At 46.7% G+C, this 23,855-nt stretch overlaps 1 protein-coding gene across 1 annotated transcript in view; it reads right to left on the reverse strand.

Annotated features, from left to right (window-relative positions):
• LOC144768001 (alpha-2-macroglobulin-like) overlaps window positions 1–23,855 on the reverse strand; it is a 203,923-nt gene that overhangs the window by 69,126 nt on the left and 110,942 nt on the right. The window contains exons 12-15 of the mRNA XM_078651390.1: window positions 22,235–22,462; window positions 12,743–12,809; window positions 11,197–11,342; window positions 10,140–10,289 (exon numbers count right to left, since the gene is read on the reverse strand). Of these exons, the coding sequence (XP_078507516.1) occupies window positions 10,140–10,289; window positions 11,197–11,342; window positions 12,743–12,809; window positions 22,235–22,462 (591 nt within the window). The remainder of the gene's footprint in view (window positions 1–10,139; window positions 10,290–11,196; window positions 11,343–12,742; window positions 12,810–22,234; window positions 22,463–23,855) is intronic.

Genomic DNA, 23,855 nt, shown 5'->3' on the forward strand with positions numbered 1-23,855 from the left:
ATTCACCGCTTACTCGATGACACCAACGTAGATATTCTTTTCCTGTCTGAAACCTGGCTGACAGACGACTCTGTACCCGATATCCTGGCCGCTACTCCTAACGGCTACTATATCTTACAAGTCAACCGCCCTGGAGGACAAGTTGGGGGTGGAGTTGCTGCTATCATCCGCAAAGAACATGTCTTCTCCATCTTAGACTGCACTCCCATCCCTCACACTCAATCTCTTGTTATCCAACTCCGCTCGGCCAGGACCTCTCTCATTTGCGTTCTCATGTACAGACCCCCTATCTACATGCCCTCCTTCCCACAATTAGTTGGGGACCTTGTCTCCCAGCTTCTTATCAATCATGCCAAAGTCATCATCTTGGGTGACTTTAACTATTGGCCTACCGACCCTCGAGAAAGCCGACTGTCTGAGCAGTTCTCAGACACTTTAACCAGCATGAACTGTCAGCAATTGATCTCAACTCCTACCCATTGCAAGGGCCACATACTAGATCAGGTCTGGACGGCTAATTTAGACATCTCGCCTCCATTGATCACCCCCTGCTCTTGGTCAGACCACTATTTCATCTCTTTTTCAGTTGACCTATCCAGCTTCCACCGCCCTCCGCTCCCTGCTAATACCACAGCTCGTAATTGGAAAAATGCCAATTTGACAGAACTGCATTCCCTCCTGGCAGCTTCAGTTCCATCAACTTTCGGATCAGTCTCCAACCAAGCCTCTACTCTTGAGCATTGGCTGATGGCGGCCGCCGACGCTGTAGCTCCTCTAAAAACTATAAAAACCTCTCGTCCCCACGATGCCCAGCGTTGGTTTACTGACCAGTTAAAACTCGACAAACTGGCCCTCCGCCAAGCCGAACGCCGCTGGCGCCATAAGTATGATCCCTTACTTAAAACTAAATTCACGACTTTACTGAATACATATAAATCTTCCATTCTAGAGGCAAAAACATCTTACTTCTCCCGCAAAATCTTGGAGTCGGCCTCCAAAGCCAAAGACATCTTTTCGATCGTCAATGAGCTTTCCCTTCCTGACCGCATCACTCTCCCCCCTATGCCCACCCAGGCCCTATGTGACGAGCTCAATACTTTCTCTCAGGACAAAATCTCCACAATTAAAAACAATGTTTCTCCACCCTCTTCTTCCCAATCATTTTCCCTCCCCTCTGAAAACCCTCAGCAATTTAATATTTTTCCTCCCATTTCCATCACTGAACTTCACTGTCTTCTTCACAAAGTTAGTTCCGGTTCCCCCGAAGACTGCTGCCCCCCTCATATTCTTTTTTAATTTTTTTAATTTTTTGGTTAAAAACTTTTATTGAGCAACAAAGTCAGGGTTACAGAGACGGGCCTACAACCACGCGGGCTGGCCGCTAAAATCAAGGCACAATGCGGGAAAAAACACTTGTGGCCACTCCGGAGGTCAGGCACAAATCGGATACAAAATGTCGCCCAAAGTATAAAACAAGATAAGGCATTTTTCTTTTTTATACACACCAAAAAGAAACAACAAACAACAAGAAAGGCGAATGCATAATAAACGGAGTCAGCCCAGAAGGAGGAGGGGAACCCACTAATCAGGAATATGAAATCATAATCAGTAGGACAAAGCAGGGTGGGGGGGACAGCGGGGAGGACAGGCAAATCAAAGGACAGTATACGAAATTTCAGGAACGCCGGCCTAGGGCAATAAGGTAACATCGGGGGGTTCAACCAATGGAGGAGCACAAATATCTCCGCGATAGGCGTTCCACTGACTCCAGATCTTCGTCCATGCCCTAGGTCTGCCCCTGGCTGTATAGACCGTCTTTTCGCGGAACATAGACCAGTCCATGTTCTCCTCCCACACAGAGGCAGTGGGGGGCCTGTACGAGCCCCAGAGTTGCGCTATGTCCCGCTTCGCAACCATATATCCCAGGGTCGCCCATCTGGTCTGGGCCACCGAATAATCGGTAGGTTCCCACACGTTCAACAGGCATCTCCGGGCCTCAGGCACTAGGGCAATGCCAGTCACATCAGCCATCACCGCAAGTACCTCAGTCCAGTAGGCAGCCACCCTCGGGCACTCCCAGATAATGTGAAGAAATGTAGCACTCATCCAGCATCCACGCTTGCATAAACCATCCGGGGAAAAACCCATCACAACCAAACGAGGACCAGTAACATACACCCGGTGGAGGATCTTGAGCTGAACCAGACGGAGACGGGCAGGAATGGCGACCTCTTTCGGAGAAGATAGTGCCGACTGCCAATCCTCGTCATCCAATTCCAGCCCGTCGCCGACCCAAGCCTCCCTAAGTCGGACAAGCAAGTCAGCGCGATTGTGAATCAGCTTCTTGTAGATCAAGGAGATAGTGCTATCGGGGAGGTGGCCATCCAGGATACGATCTTCGAGGGGGGAGGACTCAGGGACGGAGCACCAGAAGTCAGAACAGAAGCAAGGGCATGGCGGACCTGCAAATATCTGAAAAATTCCCTATCACTCAAGTCATAATCATTCCGAAGGGCCTCGAAGGACTTCACCGCACCATTCGTACACACGTCACCCACTCTACTTATTCCAATCATATCCCAGCGGTCAAAACCCTTTGTCGTCCAAAGACATCCCAGACGCTCAGACGCATAAAGCGGAGTCGCGAGTGTCATGCGATCCTCCCATCCCAGGCTTACATTCGCGGCGCGCCACACACTAACCGCAATCCTGGTCGGTCCCGTAAGATGGCGCCCAGCCGATCTGGAGTAAAGCGCTCTATTAAAGTCCCCTCCCGGCAGTTGGAGTCTATCCATTTCAAAGGCCGGATCCCGACCCGGGGAGTACATTGAGTGGTTAATGGCAGACAGTTGGGTAGCCCAATAATATCTCCTGATATCAGGAAGTGCTATGCCCCCGTCATACCAAGGGATGGTAAGCTTCGCAAGGGCGATACGTGGACGCCCGTCCCAAATCAGCTGCCTTTGTAGACTCTTGACCTCTCGAAAATAGGTAGCGGGGAAGACATCATAGGAATTCTGGAGTGCGTAAAGGAATCACGGCAAGGACATCATCTTGAAAAGGGCAGCTCTGCCCAGCGGAGACAGAGGCAATTTACGCCAGCGAGCCACGTCCAGCCTCAGTCGAAGAAGCGGGGGAAGGAGATTACGTTCAAACCGGAGCGACGAATCAAGTGTAATAAAAATCCCCAGATATTTGAAGCCGGACTGAACAACCTGGATAGGAAACCTATTCGGCAACGGGGGCAGAACACCCGAGAGAACATATACACAGGACTTAGCCCAGTTGATAATCAAACCAGAATGTTTACCAAACGAGGTGAGAACATCGAATAAAACATTTAAAGATTTACGCGGGGAAGTAAGGTAAAGAAGAATGTCATCCGCATAAAGCGAAACGCGGTCCTCAAAATCTGGGGACCAACGTATCCCCTTGAGAGAAGGCTCCCATCGAAGCCACGCAGCCAGCGGCTCTAACGCGAGAGCAAAAAGTAGCGGAGACAAGGGGCACCCCTGTCTGGTCCCCCTACCGAGGGAAAAGGGAGCAGAAACTCAACCGTTAACCACAACCTGCGCCAGGGGGTCGGTGTATAGCAGCTTCACCCATCCAATAAACCCCGGGCCAAAACCAGACTTTTCAAGAGCTGCCCAAAGATAGGGCCACTCTATCGTATCAAAGGCCATCGAGGCGTCCAAAGAAGCCAAAATGGCCGGCTCCGTCAGAAGCCCCGCCCTCGCAATGGCTCCGTGGAGGCGACGCAGATTAAGAGCTGTGTTACGGTGCGGGATAAAACCGGATTGGTCCGGATGAATCAAGTCACCAATGACCGTCAGGAGGCGAGTAGCCAAGAGCTTGGCAAGAACCTTGGGCTCAACATTTAACAGGGAGATGGGTCTATATGACGAACAAAGATCCCGGGGCTTACCCTCTTTAGGAATTACAACGATCGTAGCCAGGCGCTGGTCATAGGGGAGAGCACCCCGCTCACGGGACTCCAAAAACATTGTTCGAAGATAGGGCGCAATCTTATCAGGACGCAGTTTGTACAACTCGATTGGCAATCCGTTCAGGCCCAAAGCCTTGCCCGAACGGAGAGAGTGAATGGCAGTCGCTATTTCGTCTGTTGAGAACGGGGCCTCCATAGAGACCTGCTCCAAATCGGAGAGGCAGGGCAATGCTATATCACGCAGCAAGAGGCGAGAATCGTCTGCATCCCGTTCTGACACAGGGGAATAAACCGCACGAAAGTAGTCCGCAAAACATTCCACTATTTCAACCGGGTCCGTCACTCTCACACCATTCGAAGTCTGAATCACCGGCACCACTCGATTCGCCCTCTCCTTCTTATCCAACCAGGCAAGCAATTTACCCGCTTTGTCCCCAACATCATACAAACGACCCTGTTGCTCTCGAAACATCAGTTTAGCCGCATCCGTGACCAGAGACTTATAGGCAAACTGCTTCAGACACAGGGCATGGAGTTTGCCAGGAGTAACAGTCGATTCCAGGTCAGCCTCCATCTCAAGTATTTCCATCTCAAGATCCACCACCTCCCGATTCCTCGCCTTTTTGGTTTCAGCAATGAGGGCCTGCCCACGAATCACTGTCTTAAAAGCCTCCCATAGGGACACCGCAGAGGAGACGGACCCCTCGTTATCTAGAAAATAATTGTCCAGGGACTTAATCAATAGGCCACGGGTCTCAGGGGAGGTCAGGTACCAAGGGTTGATAGGAGCCACCCGGCCCGCCGCCTCCACCCCTATCTCAAAGCAAAGCCAGAGCGGAGAATGGTCCGAGATGCCCCGGGGAAGGTGTCTAATCTCCCGGACAGCCGATGACTGTGCAGCTGGCATTAGGAAGTAATCCAGTCTAGACAAACTCCCATGGGCCCCAGAATGGAAAGTATATTGAAGCTGAGTGGGGTGCATAAGTCTCCAACAGTCCACCAAACCAAAAGTATCCAAAAAACCACCCAGCCACAGTTGGGCCAAAGGAGTGTCCCTAGGGGGGTAACGATCACTCAGACCGGAGAACACAGAGTTAAAGTCACCAGCCATGAAAAGAGCGCCATCAGGGAGGCCCAACAGCACTCGGCCCAAATCGGAGAAGGTAGAGGCCTGCAGGCCGGGGGGCACGTAGACGGCAAACAGAGAAAGGGTCCGGCCCTCATATCGTCCCACGAGGACGGCATAACGCCCCCGATCATCAAGGATCACATCATCTATCGCAAGGGGAAGGGAAGCCCGGACAAGGATGCCCACCCCCCTGGAACCCGTAGTAAACCCTGAGTGCACGACAAGGCGATAGCCCCACCTATTCATTGCACGACAAGTATTACCCACTAGATGGGTCTCCTGCAGAAAAACAATATCGGGAGACAAACGTCGCAGGCATTGCAACACCACCCCCCTTTTTATACGATCCCCCAGACCATTGACATTCCACGAAATAAACCTCAACCCGCTACCCCCCATCCCACAGAGTGATGCAGGAACCATCCCCCATTGAGCATGACATTGAAAATTCCATTAGCAAGATAGAGTCGCCTTGAAAAAACAAAACACGAACCTCAAACACCCCACCAACCCACCCCCCAACATCCAAGAAAACACCCCTCACCCTGCACCCCTGCAGTAAGCTAAAAAGCCACCCCAACATGCAGTGTGCCTGTCGCCCAAAAACCCCCGTTCTACAAAAAGACCCCGGAGGAGGAAAGGCCCCGTCCCACCCGCCACCCCGACAGAGCTAAAGGGAGAAGAGAACACACAGAAAATGGAGGCACTCAAGCATTGAACCCTGGGAGAATTCACATGGCACGGAGACAGGGGCATAGACAATAAGTTCAGCTCTCTATCCCACCCTCGGCACCACCCGGGTGTTCGGTGGGCTCAGTACAGTTAGGCCGGTCCGGCAGAGAGTCCAGCCAGTCATTTACCGAATCAGGCCGATCAAAGAAAAGGGTCCGTTCATTGTACTCAACTCGCAGCCTGGTAGGAAAAAGCATGGCGTATCGCAGTCCCAAGTCCCGAAGACGCTTCTTAACTCCACGGAAGCCCATACGTTGTCTCTGCACAAGCTGTGAGAAGTCCGGGTAAAAGTTCACCATGGCATTCTCGAAGGCCACCGGGCCCTTAACTCGCGAGGCCTGCAGGATAGCGTCTCGGTCCCTATAATGAAAGAGTTTTGCAACAATGGGCCTCGGCGGGGCGCCCGGCTTGCCCTGGCCACCCAGAACACGATGGGCACGTTCCACCGCAAAAAATTTGCTCAATCCAGATGGAGAAAGGTAGTTTTGTATTAAGTCCTCAACCAGGAGATCAACAGAATGTGGGTCAGGATTTTCCGGAACGCCAACCACACGCACGTTGCAACACCGTGCTCTGTTTTCAAAATCCTCCAAGCGCCGAGTCATGAAATCATTCACCTTTCTGAGGTTGCCAATCTCCGTCTGTATCTCCGAGACGTCGGCCGTGAGGCTAGATGACTTGAGATCCAATGACTTCACCTTCTCATTGGTTTTAGATAGGTCGGCCCGAATCAAATTCACATCGATGGCCACAGTATCTATTCTGTGGGCCAGAGCTTCATACTGTTGGCCGATGGTTTCCCTCATGCCAGAAATGGCGCCCATGATGTCCTGCAGGGACGGTTCCGCCGAAGCCTCCAAAGGGTGCCCAACTGCACTCGGGCCAGGCAAGGCGGCTCCAGGGGACCCCTTCGATTGTGTGTACCGGTCCATGATGTTAGACTGGACCGGGCCCCCGCGCAGGGGCGTCTTGGTCTTCCACCTCTCTTGGTCCCCTCTGCCAGACATGATGGAGACCGCGTCCCCGAGGGACCCACGCGACCTGGTGAAAATGGCCGCAGGAAGACAGGGCGCCGGAGCCAAAAATCAGCAGCGAGGGCACATCGAGGTGTGAACCGGTCTGGAAGGATGCGAAGCAGGCAAAAGGTGCGACAGCAACCTCGCGTCGCTGGACCCAACAACGGCCAGACACCTCTGCCGGAAGACGTAGTCTGAGGCAAAATCGAAACCGAAAGTTAAGAGGGGGACCCACAAGTCGAATCCCCCTGCCGCTGTTGTTCAACTCAGACACGGCAACAGAGCCTCACCAAGACCCGGGCGCACCACCGGGGCGGGCCCCGAAAGTTCGAGTCGACGTATCTTCGGTGCCCCTGGTTCAATTCTAAATCCAAAAACAGCATTAAGATCAGCCCAGGTTCCTCTACAAGAGTCCTCGTAATTAATCAGGATATGTTCAGGATATCATGCCGGGAGTGGCGGGGGTCCGGAGAGCACTGTGCTCACGCGGCCATCATGGATGCCCGCCAAGCTCCTCCTCCCCCCCTCATATTCTTAAAGAAATCTTCCTGACTTGCCCTGATCCTGCTTTGGCTCTTCTCAATACCTCCTTAGCCACAGGAATTGTTCCAGACTCCTTCAAGCAGGCCGTGGTGCTACCCATCTTGAAAAAGCCCAACGCAGATCCACTAGTGTTGAGCAACTATAGACCCATCTCCCTTCTCCCTTTCTTGGGTAAGATCTTAGAGACCTATGTAACTTGGTGTCTGAGCACTTTCGTAGAGACTTCATCTTTCTTGGACCCGCAACAGGCTGGCTTCCGCCCCCTTCATTCCACAGAGGCGGTGATAGCGGCCGTCATGGATACCCTAAGAACAGGAGCTGATAATAACACTCCTCAAGCCCTTGTACTGCTTGACCTGTCGGCGGATTTTGACACGGTCGATCACGCCATCCTGATCGACCGTGTCACCAACGCCGGCATTCAGGGCGTAGCCCTTGATTGGGTTCGATCTTTCCTTCAAGGCCGCTCCCAGGCAGTCCACCTCTCCACTTTTTCTGCTCCTCTCTCCCCCCTTTCCTGTGGTGTCCCTCAGGGCTCGGCTCTATCCCCTCTTCTTTTTAATTTATACATGCAACCACTCATGGTTTCTCTCCGTCACTCCCCGGCCACTATTTATAATTATGCAGATGACCTGCAATTGATCTTTCCTTTGGACACTTCACCATCGTCCTGCACCAATTTCCAAACCACAATGTTATACATCTCTGATTGGATGGCTCACAGCCAGCTCAAGTTGAATCCGTCTAAGACGGAACTTGTTCTGGTGGGTGGCCCGACCAACCCCTGGGATGATAATTACTGGCCCCCCTCTCTTGGTATTCCCCCTCGCCCGGTCAGCTCGGCGAAAAGTCTTGGAGTGGTCATCTCTGAGGATCTATCTATGAAATCGCAAATCTCTGCTGTAACATCTTCCTGCTTTTTCCAACTGCGCTGGATCCGTAAGATCTGCCGATTTCTTACCGGAGAGGCACTCATATTAGTCATCCTGGCTTTGGTCATCTCCAGGGTGGACTTTGCAAACATCTTATATGCGGGAATTCCCGCCTACCAGCTCCAAAGACTCCAGCTTATCCAGAACCAGGCCGCCCGCTTGGTGTTTCACCAACCCAAATACCAGCATGTTTCCCCTCTCCTAAAGAGCCTTCACTGGCTCCCAGTGGTCAAACGGTGTTCCTTCAAACTCGGGTGCACCATTTTCAAATCCCTCCATAACCGTGCACCTGTGTTCATCTCCTCTAAGCTAAAGCGGTATCTCCCAACCCGCAACCTCCGTTCCTCTGCCGACAACCTTCTGTGCATTCCATCTAACCGCCGCAAGAAACATGGCGGCTTGCGCCTCTCTTTTCTAGGGCCTTTCTTTTGGAACTCTCTCCCTTCTTCTTTCCGTCACTGCCCCTCATACGAGCTATTCCGAAAGACATTAAAAACTCATCTCTTCAAAGCTGCCTTTGAGTAAAACCACCTGCCTTGGTCTGCTATGTCTGTTATGAGCGCCAAGAAACCGTTTCGGTGTACGTGCGCGGTATAAGCTTTTTAACATAACATAACATAACAGTGCGATGCCGCAAGCCATTCTGCTGCCCCGCACTGAGTCACTTACAAAGCACAAGGATGTGTCATATCTTCAATGATATGACGGATCCCTGTGCTCGCCTCTGCGCTGGCTCAGGATTAGCTGCCATGCGCTGACGCAGACACTCTTGCACCACGGTGCAAGAGTGCCTGTGTTGCAGGGAGAATATTTTTGTGCCGGGAGGGACACCTTCCTGCACAAAAACATTCAAGAGAGAAGATTTCCTGCTTCGATTTGTGCTGCAGAATGCAGTACGCATAGAAATAGGAAAAAAAGAAGAGAAATTAAAACATTTCTCCTCGTTGCTCCTCCCTACGCCGCCTCTGGCGAGACATAGCATTCTGACGCGTTCCCAGGTTTACAATTTCTCATAAATCTGTGAATGTGTAAGCTTCCATGGGTGTTGCTTGGGAACACCCACAGCAACACCCATGGAACGCCTCTTTTGTGCAAAGTGCTGCTTGTAAAGGGGCTGGGTTTACAAGGACACAAAAGCCATTCAGGGTAGCTTTACGTGTCCTTGAAAATATGAGGCAGCAAAATGTGACGTACCGGCGGCGCAAGGAGCTTGTAAAAAAGCCACAGAAAATGTATCAGGAAGCCATTCTTTGTTATTAGAACATTGGAATGTTGGGAGCTCCATTGAAAACAATGGAGTGCTCGGGGCTTATAATGGCTGGTATAAGCCCGGAGCTCCAACATTTCAATGTTTCTTTGCTCACAGCTCTGGCTGTGAACAAAGGCTTCAGGGAGCCTGAGGGGATTCCAATCCCCTCACGCTCCCATAAGGCTTTGTTTTTTTGTTAGAACATTCTGTCCTCTAGTGACAGAATGTTCTAATAGCCTTACAGCCCTTCGTAGATGGGCTATACCGCTATTAAAGTCCCTCTCCCTTGTTAAAGGCCTTCAGCTTGGGGCCTTTAACGCTGGAGAGGGCCTTTAATAGCCGGTATAGCCCTCTACGGCGGGCTATAAGGCTATATTGCGGCTCCATTACTCAGCCTCAGCAGCCGCTTATATAATTTACACATTCTTTTTCCAGATGTGGAGACCATTCCAAACCTGCTCATACACCCACTGGGTCCTTCTTCCCTTCTGTGGTAGCCTTCCCTCAAACACAGAAGGTATGATGTGGTACATCCCAAAACTCAGAAGCAATTAAATGTGTTGAAAGGTAAGCCAAAAAATGAAAATCTCACCGATTCCACTGTCAGCTCTTTCTCTGGTTTCATGAGCAGGACACTCTTGTCAACAGCACGAAGGGCACAAAGGGAGCCAGGAGAGGCTTCTACTTTCAAACTGGTAGGTGAGGCAGGTAAGCCCTCCACATGAGAGAAGTGTATCTTCACCTGGAATTGAAAACACCAATTGTAAAGCCTTTACTAGAATCATTTCATCTGCAGAGACTACATACTGGAACATTCATTTTTACCAAATGATGAGCTTGGAACTGTTTGTACACATTGAGAAAGAAAATTATATACTGGATTTCTATATGAAATACTAATGTAAGAGTGAATAAAAAAGTTACAAAAAATAAAAGAAAGCAAAATTCTGTTTTTTCAGCTGTACCTCTCTGAAGAATCTTTCTCAATTTTTTAACTTTGTACCATTAGGGTATTTATTGCAAATATACTAGGAATAATGCACTTCTTACAATGAAATGTAACCGCAAGTGGGAGGCTGAGTGTTAAATTCCCCCAACAAAGACAACAAATAAAGGCATCAAAAAGCAGGTTTGGAGTAGATTGGGATTTGGTACACAATTACTATATATATAAGGGGATGTCCTTTCCTACTCATCTTCTTAGTCAGCCAATCACAGGTATGAAAATCTTTGCATTTGTTATACAAATTCCTTGAGCCACCCAGTTCTGAAACTGATCTCGCTCAATCATAGATAGGTGCATGTATGCATCCCTATGCAACTGTCCTGACTACATCTAACCATAGAGGACTAGGCAATTCAGTAATGCTCCACCACTTCTCGAAGGAAACCCATTGGTACAGGCTAAATGCTCAACATTCCATTATCTTAAATCCAGGAGCTGTGCTATCTTGTAAGTTTAACCTCAGAACTACTATGACCATCTCTGTTATGACCAGATATCTTAAATTAGGAGATTGAGTATTTTCCTTTCTTCTGTTTACTCTTCATTCTTACTTTGTGGATGTTTTTATAATCCCCTATATGTATCGACTGACTTCAAAGCTCATCGACCTCCTCCCACTTGCACTCTAACTCTAACCTCTTACCTTGTTATCAAATTTCTTCGCAACTATGAATTTTGCTGTGTCTGCGATGACTTCACCACAGGGAAGGAATGCGAATATTAACATCTTGGCCAGAGGAGCGACATCTGCGCCAATATGCAGTGAGAGCCTGAAAGTCCCAGGCACACCTGTGGAGGAAAAGTAAAGACCAAAACTTCATCTGTGAAGGTGAGTGGAAGATTTCTTCAGAAAATTAATAACCTTTTTTCTAGAATGGAAAACATTCAAAATGTGCCTTTGTATGTAAAGAGATTAACCCAGAAAATATTGACCTAAGTATCAAAATTACATCTGGTAGAGCACTAAGGGCCAGATGTAGGTCGTCAAATACCGGTCGGTAACGGTCGATTTCGGCCGTTACCGACCGGTATTTGGGATTTGACATATAGGTGGCCTTTAATTTACAGAATCGGTATATTCACCGATTCGGTAAATTTACCGATTCTGTAAAATACCGAATCGGTAAATTTACCGAATCGGTAAATCCAGATGTAGGTGGCACTTCAAACAGTGCCACAGGCCATTACCGATTTGTTATTTACCGCGTAATACTATTGCATGGTAAATAACGAATTCCAGTGTACACCTGTGCCATGTGGCACACATACATGCCCTAAGGGCATGTGTGTGCGTCACATGGCACACAAGCCAAAATCAGGGGTGCAACAGGTCAAAGTGACACCCTGTCCCCCTTGCAAATTCGGTATTTTTACCGAATGGGTAATTACCGATTCGGGCATTGACATTGAGTACTATGGGCCTCAAGGCCCATAGGAATCAATGACAATCCTACAGATTCGGTAAAAAATACCAAATTTTTAACTACATCTCATTTACCGAATCTAGAAAACCGAATCTGTAAAATTCGGTATTCTAGAGTCGGTAAATGAGAATTACCTACATCTAGCCCCATATAATAAGGTTTATATTAATAAACAATAAGTTTTATAATAAGGGATAAGGTTGATCTATAGAACACTTTGAACATGCCCCAGCTCCCTCCTATTGCCTTATCACACCCTATCAGACAGAATGAGCGTAGCGCCATTGAGATGCATGAGCAAGATCCTGTCAATTTGAGGCTAACCTTATAGGTGCAGCCATGTATATAGTCCTTCACATACAATTGGAAAACGTTTAAACACTTCAGCATAGGTACATATATTGGATCAGATGACTGCCCACCCTTTCTTCATATCCCAAATGTAGCCATTGACATCACCATGCTGGACATTGCTGGCATCTATAGAGACTACACTTTTAATATCATTAGAATATATTTGCAAGATTTGGTATAAACATGGGGAGTGAATGCTGTGCAATTGTACTTGCTGATTAGAGTTTAACAGGTAAATGATGTACCATGTTATGAAACTCATATGATATAATATAAATGAAGAAGTGTTTTAAAATTGAAATAAGAGGTCCAATCTCACCAAAGACATTCTACACCCCAACACCACAGGAAGGCAAGGACAGTAAAGGAACAATGGTGGGAAAAGGTAGAAGAAGCTCAACAGGGGCTCACCATGTTTCACGTGTGCCACATCAATGGTGTGTTTGCCATGTTTGGTGATGCCTCCTTTTGACATTACCTGGAAGCAGGGATGGGTGGGAAGAATAAATAAAACTGAGTTTCTTACGTAATGAAGGCTGGCCCAGAAAACATTAAATTGCCAGAAGCATAAATCAGGGACATTGAAAGTGCATTTAGAAATCTTATTGCCGCGGACCAGCTACTACACCGCTTGTCTCAGTCACAGGATGCGAGAATAATGGTTTGGGAAGTAGGATATCTCCATTCAGCATCTGTGGTATCAAAGACTTTAATAGGATACTAATACATCACAGGGTAAAATACAAGTGTTTACAATAGAACTCTCAAACATCACAATTGTTAATGGTACTTGCTTACAGTGGAGTGGTGTGGCTCACTGGTTAGAGGAGGCAGACCCGGAAGCAGAGAACGGCCCGGGACCAGGGTTCAATTCCCGACGCGGCAGGGTCGTGGACCAGGGTCAGCGGACTCGATAATTCTCGCCTCGGTGCCTACTCTAACCAAGGATCACACTCGGCAACTCTGGGCATTAGCTTGCCTCATCTCTACAACGGCCCCTCACATTCGCCGGGGATGCCTGGTTTCACCTTGGAGATACCCAGTAGGGACCATCTCACAGGGAAAGCCAGGACGGGTTCCCCAGCGGTCTACAGCGCCACGACGCCTCAGGGAAGCAGTGTGCTTTACAAGACACATACATTTACATTGAGGGAGTTGGAATCATAGCAAGACAACATTTAAATGTAATGTATTCTCTATAACAACACAAAACATGCCATGGCAGACCCCATATGCAAAGCACAGTACCTTCACATGACAAATGGCAGTATACTCCACATGTTTACAAACACAGGATATGGGTTGAACCAAAAGAGGAATACAGAATCATGGGAAACTCACCAACCCAATACAAAGCAAACAGGCAATCAACCTGCCATGTATCCATTCTCAAGAGATTGTAAACATGCTTGCACTTCTTCCATACTTTGCTCTTCTTCAGCAACATAACATTCTTTAAAATCTGCTTAATCCTCAAAGAACAAAGAACAGAGAAGGGACCTTAGTCTTAACCGCATGCGTGCGGCCGCGATTTTCGCGCTGTGCGGCTTTTTTTACAAAAGCCGCGTTACATGACAAGCTGAGCTCGTCATGAGCACGGAAGGGGTTAAACTCGGGTGTATCACCACATCATCTAAGTGGATGGCATATCCCAAAAGGCACATGACAGCTTTTCTCTAATCTTGTAAAACACAGTTTCTTCTAAAGCAAAGTGTTCACCCGTGTAACTCAGTTGCTGAAGCCAACCATAGAATTTCTAGCACAACCTGATTGGCCTTTTTCAAGTCAAGTCAAATGATCTTTATTCGGATAAAAGATATCCATAAAAGCACAATTCATCACCACCAATAAGAAAAATGCGATGAAAATGTTAAAACATATAAATATACATATCATCCAATGCAAATACAAAGTTACAATATTAAAATCTCTAAAAATGTTGGATGGGCCTATAAAAACTAGCAGCATTAATAGCATAGTGCAAAAATGGCATTTAGACAATTGTGCAAAATCAGCAGTATGTTACAGATAAAGTGCAATAATAAGCAATAAATCAAGCAATACTAGGCATCAGGCCTTTTTGATTAACGAATTGGACTGGAGTCTGCACAAAGCAATGGCTTCATGTGCAAAATTGAACATCAGAAACAAGTTTAACCATATTATTTGTAACAAAGCCAGTGGACTCTATCATCTGCAAAAGCTTGCTTCAGAATCAAATATATTTACTCTGGTGGAATATTAGTTCATATTCATGATGATAACACATATATATTGATAGTCCCACAGCTCAAGCATGTATCCGCAATGCTCTATCTACATAAGCATTCCTTGGACCCAACGAGCAAGAACCCAGACAGCTCAGGCATGGGTCGAACATGTATAGGTGGCAAGGACAGCTGCCTCAAACACTGCGGGACTGATTCACAAAGTACCTCCACACGGGGAACAGCCTTTACAATGCGGGCATTACCACGCGCTGCCATTACTACGCTGCTTTTACAACGCAAGTCGTTTCAACAACTTGCGCTGGAGGGCGCTGTTGGACAAGGAATAGTTTAATTTTCAATTCCAACACTTTCCCTACTGTAACGTGGGCTGGAGTTGGAATAGAAAATTAAACTATTCCACTATCCAGCGCTTACGGCGAAAGTCGTTGTAACGACTTGCGTTGTAAAAACAGCGTTGTAATGGCACGCGTTGTAATAGCCCACGTTGTGCTGATATACAACCCTCCACACTAGTGACGGAGGCCCCGTAGTCATGGAGGAGTCTCTGCACTCAGAGCAGAAACTCCGCCATGAGAATTCTCATGGCGGAGATTGTGCCCCGAGTGCAGAAACGGCCTCTCGACTGCAGCGCCTCCGCCACAAGTGCGGTGTCCCTTTGTGAATCAGGCCCTGCATCTTCTCGCAGGTGCCAACAGTGAAGCAATCCTTCACTACATTTAGCAATTGGGGTTCCATGCCTTGCCTCAGTGAGTTTCCTCCCTTCCACGAAGAATGTTATTTCCTATCTTGAGGGCCCCATTGTTTCGGGCTTACAACCATACCTCGTATATGTAACGAATGTACAACACAGATTCTACATAACCAGACTGAGGTTGAGCACACTACACTATTTATTTGCCTTCCCTAAAAGGGGCAAGTGGTGCGCTCTAAATGTCCGAATTGTCCGTGTGATGGTAGGTCCAAACAAAGTACCCTCCACTTTTTACTTTTTTGTAAATTTTATATGGATATTAGGAAAATGTATCTCCGTCCAATTTTTAAGGTTAAGACCTTGTTCTCCTATAAAATTGCTTTTAATTATTTAAGGAATTTGGAAAAAATGACATTCTGTAATGGAGTGATTTGTTACATACAGTTGGCAATGAAACAAAGGAATGACTTAGTTTACTTAGAAAAACTGAATTATGAATTAATGTAAGTATTACGAACCTGTACACTTTTTAGAATCATGTTAAAATGGTGTTTTTAGTATTATGTTTGGATAAAACTGCATTGTGCAGCACACACAGAAACAGCAAATTGCCATGGATTGTTTATGTGCAGGAAGGTGTCACAATACAGCACACATAGGAGTTACAAATCACCATTAGTGATTGTTTATGTGCAGGAAGGAACACCTTCCTGCACATAAACAATCGTTCCCTCAATTCAGGCACCCTTGCACTATGGTGCAAGGATGCCTGCGTTGGGGTTAGGCAGCTAAATTTAGCACCAGCACAGGGAGAACCTCAGGGGTGCACCGCGTTCTTGTGAATATGGCGCATCCCTGCGTTTCAAAAGTGATGGGGTGCAGCGTTAGCCTTCTTGGCGTAACGCCACCCTCCGCCACTTTCATTGTAATATGCCCCCTTGTCTTTTAGAAACGTTCACCAGATTCAAGGTGGTCATCAATATCATGGGTTGTGGAGAATATACATATGTGGCAGCTGCCATCAATAAACTCCATCTTGGCTATTTGTTGTGAAATCAAGGAATTGGTCAACTGAGTTAAAGAGGAGGAGTCTATGGAAATTTAATTGATCAAGTTTCTTCCCCTTTCTACCTTAAAAAATAGTATACTGTGATAAGGTATTACCAACATTAAATTATGGTGCTCAAATACCATAAAAAATAGAATATTGTGCTCAGTTATTACCTGCTTTAACCCCTCCCATGCTCATGACGAGCTGAGCTTGTCATGAGCCACGGCGCTCCGGTGCTCATGACGAGCTCGTCATGGCCCGTGGAACGCTCAGGTGCGGGGAGAATTACCCTGCTGTGCTGAACGTTCCACGGGAGCCGGTGCACCTGTAACGAGCTCAGCTCGTCATGAGCACAGGAGCGCCGTGCCTCATGACGAGCTGAGCTCGTCATGTAATGTAATGTAAAGGGGTTTTTATATAGCGCAACCTTCACTCCAGGGAGCATCTTAGCGCTTAGAAAGACTAGGCAGTGGTGACAGGCCGCGCTGAGTCAGCTGAGAGTTAGATCAAGTATACTGATTCAGATTAAGCTTTTACATAAAACATCTGATTGACTGTATATCCATGTTTTGAGGGTCTTCCTGAAAGCTGAGGGGCAGGGGTAATTTATTCCAGGCCTTTGACCCCAGAACCCCCAGCGCCTTTCCTCCTCTAGTTTTTAATCTGAAATTGGGGATGGTAAGAAGGTTGGCTTTTGCAGATCTGAGATCTCGTGGGGGGGTGTACTGTTTAAACATGCTCTGGATGTAGCTGGGTCCTCTTCCGTGATAGGCCCTGACGGTGATTAGGAGGATTTTAAAAAGGATCCTTTTATGTATCGCAACCAGTGTAGGGTGTCCATTGCCGCTGTGGCTGACGTCCTCCTGTTCCATCTCAGCACCAGTCTTGCAGCTGCGTGTTGTACCATTTGCAGCTTATGGCCAACCGTCCGGTTAGTCCCTGCATAGAGACTGTTGCAGTAGTCAAGGCGTGATGTAATAAGCGCTACTGCAACCATTTTACGTGCTGGGAGAGGTATCAGATCGTAAAAAGTAAAGTAAAGTCCACATTTGTAAAGCGCACAATCACCCGTTAGGGTCTCTAGGCGCTGGGGGCCGTCGGGAAGATTAAGCGAGCTATTGCCCAGAGTCACATGGTGCTGGGCTAACCTGCCGCCGGAGCCGGGGATCGAACCGTGGTCCCCAGATTCCAGCGTCAGTCGCCCCGGCCGCGGCGCCACACCTCTCCCCTTCGTAGAATTTTCTTAGGCGTTTTATGATATTAAAACAGGTTCCAGCCACCACTACTGCTTGTTGTTTAAATGCTATGGTAGAGTCAAATCTGATCACTAGGTTTCTGACTGCCGTGACAGTGTTTGGGGGCGGCCGCATCTTCCGGCCACCAAAGAATGGAGCTAAACAGATTGTCTTTCCCATATGGCAGAATCTCAGTTTTCCCTGAATTGCATTTCAGATGGTTGTCGCTCATCCATTTGAACGTAGCTTTGAGGCAATTTTTGAGCTTCATTTCCGCTTCTCTGGTGTCGTCATCCATCACCAGGATGAGCTGCGTATCATCTGCATACGAGATGGTGTTAATTTTGAAGGATGATATAAGTGCAATCAGGGGGGCCATATATACATTGAAAAGCATAGGGCTCAGGCAGGAGCCTTGCGGCACTCCTGAGATGAGTCGCTTTTCTTCCGACCTGAACTGACCTAAGGTAATTACTTGTCGCCTGTTTGCGAGAAAACTTTTTATCCAACCCAAAACATTTCCGACTATCCCGGCCGCGGTTAGACGGTCCACAAGGATGGAATGTGAGACCGTGTTGAACGCCGCAGACAGGTCCAAGAGTACCAGAACAGCCTTTTTTCCCTGATCCATTGCTGCTCGCAGAGTTTCAGAGGTAAAGATGAGAGCTGACTCCGTAGAGTGTTGAGCTCTGAAACCTGCTTGGTTTGGGTGCCAGATGTTATTAGCCTCCAGAAAGGCCGTGAGCTGTTTATTCACGGCTTTCTCTGTTAATTTGCAGAGAGCCGGGAGCAGAGAGATAGGTCGTAAATTTGCCAGTGTTGTTGGGTCTGGTAGCTGTTTTTTCTGTAGGGGTTTTACCGCTACTAGCTTCCATTCATCGGGGACTGAAGCTAGGTGGAGTGAAGAGTTTATAATACTGTTTACGGTGGGGTTAACAATGTCCACCATAGCATGAAGGACAAAAGGCGGACAGGGATCAAAAGGGGATCCTGATTTGATCGCCACAATTTCTGTCCGAGATTCCTCTAGGCTAATCGGGTCATAGGTAGACATACTGGCCATGGATGTGTCAACTCTACTGCCTTCTGTTTCACCTTGAGCCGGCAGATGGGGGAAGTCTTTGGTAAGAGTGTGAATTTTTTCATAAAAAAAATCAGCTATTGTGTTGAAAAGACTTTGAGAGGGGGGTATATCTTTCTGCATAGTTTTAGGGTTCATAAAGGTATTAACTATCTTGAAAATGTCTTTCTGCTTGTTTTTGCTGTTGTTTATAGCTTCAGTATAGTGTTCCTTTTTTGCAGTTTTTATCAAGCTATGATACTGGCGACGTGCGGTTTTAAAATTATTCAGGTCATTTTCCCCGTACTTTTGGCGCCATCTTCGCTCTAGAGCCCTCACTTTCCTTTGCTCTTCTTTTAAGGTCGACGAGAACCAGGGAGCAGATGTCCTCTTCTTCTGTGAGAGCTTTCTAGTACCTGTCCTCGGGGCAGCGTAGGTGTTTTCTAGACTGAGTGTGTTAATCCACTCCCCAAAAAGCTGGCTATCTCTGGTGGGGTCTCTAGTTAGGGTGGGTCTATTTTCTGCGGCTAGGATTAGAAACTTCGGCTGTCCTATGATGTTTTTCCAACATGGTTCCCCATGGGGATGTCCTATCGCCCTTCCTGTATTCCTAATTGTTCTGCCGGCCCTGACTATAAGTTCAAAGGGGATACAATTATGATCTGTCCAAGTTTGTAGTTGGGGCATTTTCACACTAAGAGTCCCTAGGTTTGAACAGATACAGTCGAGAATATGCCCTGCCTTATGTATGGTGTTTGTTGTGAGCTGGGTTAGACCCAGAACGCTCATCGTGTCCTTAAAACATATAGCTGCTGGATCTGTCTAAATGTATGTTGGCATCTCCTAAGAGTGTAAAATTTGCAGATTTCAGGGCTAGGTTGCTGAGCACTTCCCCAATGCTCTCCAGAAAGTCTGTGTGCTTCCCTGGTGGGCGATATATTAGAGCTCCAGTGAAAGTATACGAGTCATGAACCTTGATTAGGAATTCCCTCGTGAGCCGTATGATTGGTCCAGGGTGTGTGGCCCCGGGCCCGGCCGTGCCACGGATGGGCGCAGACGGGCTTACCTTTGGCACACCTTCGGTGCGCCGCCGGTGCACCCGCTGCACGTAGGGGAGGGCATGTCCTTTTGTCCTCACCGTTTGAACTGTAGCACGTGCGCACCGGAAGTCTGCTCACTTCCGGTGTGTAGGTGTAGATGGCGTCCTGCCTCCACTACAATCCGGCCTAATGTCGGTGGTGGACCGGGGAAGCGGCAGTAGGTAGGGCAGTTTTATTTTAAAAGTGCAAAATAAAGTTTTAAAGTGCAGTGTTCAATTTAAAAATACAATGTTACCAGTGCAGCAGCGCAACAGCAAGGCAGAGTCTTCTGCGCTATTCCAATCTTGAACATGCGGGCGCTGTGCTTGTCCCCCTCCCCGCCAGCACAGCGGGGGTATAACCCCCACAGCGATGGGGTTAAACTATTGTGCTCCAATATAGTTTACCATATGTAACGCGCTGTTAGGAAGTATAGAATTTGTCCTAAACAAAAGTCATATGGGGCTCAGGAGGTTAATGCCAATGGAGATTTGACTAATTCCTTTACCATGCATAGTTCCTTTTATGCAAAATAAGGGTGGAGGGTGCTATGTCATTTCAAAATTTCACAAGCAATCCATATTACAGGTGATAAAAATTAAACCTGACCATATAAAGCATTGCATACGTTTTGGACAAATTATATAACTTTGGTCACGAGGGAGACTTGAATTTATGAACATCTAGTTCGAAAGGCTTGTAGAAATAGTAGCCCACAATTGAGCTATTCAGGTGGATCTCAAATTCCATTAGAAAAATTCTGGATTGGAAGATTGTATTTATCAGGTAAAGAATAAATTGATCTATCCTCCACTAAAAAGCAGAGTTTTTTTTTATTAAGAGGAGGAAGAAGTTTTATGAACATTACTGCTGAGTGATTTCAATGTGATCCATAGGAGAGTAAATGATGTTGAAATATTTTGAAAAACATTGTAATTGAAAGGCTGTCTTCTGTCGTAATATAATTTAATATGAATGTGAGTCGTAAGATGATTTTTGGTGGGTCGCGAAAGTCCAAGCAATAAATCATGATGCCTTTAAATTCAGTGTTTATCTTGTCACATTTGTGGTGCTTAAATGAGATAGAGGCTAAATGTCAGGCTATAGCTTCTGACAAGCTGTTGCTTATATTCTTTTAACATGGGATTTGTGTTTACTTTTCTTTCTTTGAATGCAAAATGAGGAGTGTTTAAAGGAATTTATATTACAATCTTAGGATGTCGTATTTTTTTGTAACACACAACAAACTGTGAATACCTGTAAATTAACTGCATGCATTTAGCAGCCAGGAAAGCAAAACTGAAGTAATTTTTTTAAATTCTGAAGTGCGCTGGAAACAGAGATTTTTATAGGAACAAAAGAAATAAAGTCACTTTATTGATGATGCACAATTGATAAATATTCACAGAAACCTAAATTCTACACATTATCTTTTGTGGGCAATATAGACTTATCAGTAAAACTGTATCCCTATGCAAAGTTAGTGGCCATTTTAATGGAAAATGTGCTGTCTGTAAATGTCAGTGCGTTACCAAATGATACTCTAGTTGCATTAAAAAAATCACCCTTATGTCCATTAAAGGTAGGAGGGTCATGAACTTTTGTTGTTCTAAAAAGTAGGTCGTGGTTCTCAAAAGTTTGGGCACCACTGGTTTAGATCTTTTTTATAAACTGAGATTTAAAAAAAAATATATATAGACTTGTGTTTTATTTTGAAGTTTTCCAGGTAGCTGCTAATCTGAGACACCTGAAACACAATTAAAAGATTTCTGCTATACATTCTTTACACACTAAGGGGTCAATTAGGATGGCGGACGGATCGCCACCGCCATGCATGCGGTGGCGATCCGTCCGCCATCCTTGCCCGTCCGCCACCTATTTCCCCCCCGCCATATTACAATGGCGGGGGGGACCGTGGCAGACGTGAAGACCGTCCGCCGCATTTCCACTGTGGTCACCTTGCGATCGCGGCGGAAAAGCTCTAATATGGTGGCGGTGTCTATCAGACACCGCCAGCCATATTAGGCTGTGGTGGGGCCTATGCATTTCCATGGCGGCAATGCCCCCACGAAAAGGCATACGGTCCTTGCTTTGGGGGCCAGTTGCGGGCCCCCATGGAGAAAGCGGGGGTGGGGGGTGCACATAGGGGGTACCTATGGTACCCCCCTGCAGTTGCATGCACAATGCGGCAGTCACCGCGCGGCGCCTGACGCTTTGAGCATGCAAATGCACAGCATGTATTTTTAACTTTGCTACGGGTGCTGCTTAAAGCAGCACCCGCCGCAATGTTAAAGATACGGGATGTGATCGCCAGGGAGGCGGTCACATCCTAATTGCAACGGAGGGAACGCCGCTACACCGGCGGACGGTCCCTCCACCTCGGGGGTGACGGACGGATGCAAGTCCGTCCGCCATCATAATCGACCCCAAAGTACGCACCTTTGTTCAATAGTCTTTTAAGAGGCTCTATCAGGGGTGTCTTGTGTTGGGTATGGCAACTGATCATATGTCACTCCATTGTTCAAAGTAACCCCATACTCACCAAAGTGTACTTACCAAGTAATGAAAGTTAACTTCCTTGCTCTCTCCGAGGCCCTCAGAGGATAGAATATAGTGCACAGTGATGTTCTGCGTGTGGCCGGGCTCCAAAGTCTCATAGATGGGTTGAATCTGCACGTAACTGTTGCTTTTAGAATAAAAGAACTTTGCCGTGCGAGTGTCGCCAATGTGAGAAGGGAAGCTCCATCCAGAATCTCTGCAGTGGGTTGTGTCTTTGTAAGAAACCTGACAAAATGGAAACCAAAACAGAATTAATAGTGATAAAGTTGTACAACTACCTAGAGCTGTCCTATAGATACCGTGCCAAATAGGTGGTATTACCAGAAATATTCACAATCTCCAGATTACATTTGGAATAACAAAGAGCAACTGGCTACTGCAAATGACAAAAGGCTGAGCTCAGAAACAATTGTTTGAAGAGAAGGAAGCAATGGGCAAAATTCGGTCATTATTTCCGTACTCTTTTAGCACACACAATGCCATGGGCCTTATTTATGAAGGCCTTGCGCCGCCGGTGCACCACTTTTTCCCATGTTAAAAGTGACGCACCGGCGGCGCAAGGCCTTCATAAATAAGGCCCCATATGTCTTAAGCTTCCAGCTACATGCCTTAAGCTGAGGGTTTTCCATTAATATTTAGAGTCACCCTCTGACGAGCTCCTTGGATAAGTGTAATGGCAGCTCCAGAACAGTATTGACATAAAAGAACATAACAAACAGTAAGAGCCTGATTCACAGAACTCTTTTAAGACAAAATCCTAAACTTACTACCATTTTCTTATTCACAGAAGGCACTTACTCATTTTGGTATTCACAGAAGACACTTACTCATTTTGGTATCCACAGAAGTTAGGAGTCCTAACTTTAGGACTCCTAAATGCCTTCTGTGAATACCGAAAGTCTTAAAATTAGGATTTTTCTCAGTTTAGTAGTAGTAAAGGTAGGACTCCTAACTTTAGGACTCCTAAATGCCTTCTGTGAATACCGAAAGTCTTAAAATTAGGATTTTTCTCAGTTTAGTAGTAGTAAAGTTGAGAAAAATCCTAATTTTAAGACTTTCGGTATTCACAGAAGGCATTTAGGAGTCCTAAAGTTAGGAGTCCTAACTTTACTACTACTAAATTGAGAAAAATCCTAACTTTAAGACATTCGGTATTCACAGAAGGCATTTAGGAGTCCTAAAGTTAGGACTCCTAACTTCTGTAAATACCGAAATGAGTAAGTGTCTTCTGTGAATACCAAAATGGTCGTAAGTTTAGGATTTTGTCTTAAGTTAGTTCTGTAAATTGGGGCCCTAAGAGGATAACCATAAGATCAGGTAGATAGGGGTATAACAAACAATGCACACTATCATAGTTAAGCCACTGCTTAATAATACCCACACATTAATGCAAGCCCAAAAGAAATGTAGGCAGGGATCTTAGATGCATATATTTTGCACATCCCAGATTCTGCAGGGGGACAGGAAAGGTCTCCTTCCATTGATCAGCAGCACTGCCTGAGGACCCATGTCGATGCTGACTAGCACAAATCTGGCTTGAATCCCACATAGAAGACCTAAATGGCAGGAATGCACCTTGAATGGTGTGGATTTACAATAGTGACAAGTACAAGTAGTC

This window comes from Lissotriton helveticus, chromosome 7, assembly GCF_964261635.1.
Source record: "Lissotriton helveticus chromosome 7, aLisHel1.1, whole genome shotgun sequence".
Classification (NCBI taxonomy): domain Eukaryota; kingdom Metazoa; phylum Chordata; class Amphibia; order Caudata; family Salamandridae; genus Lissotriton; species Lissotriton helveticus.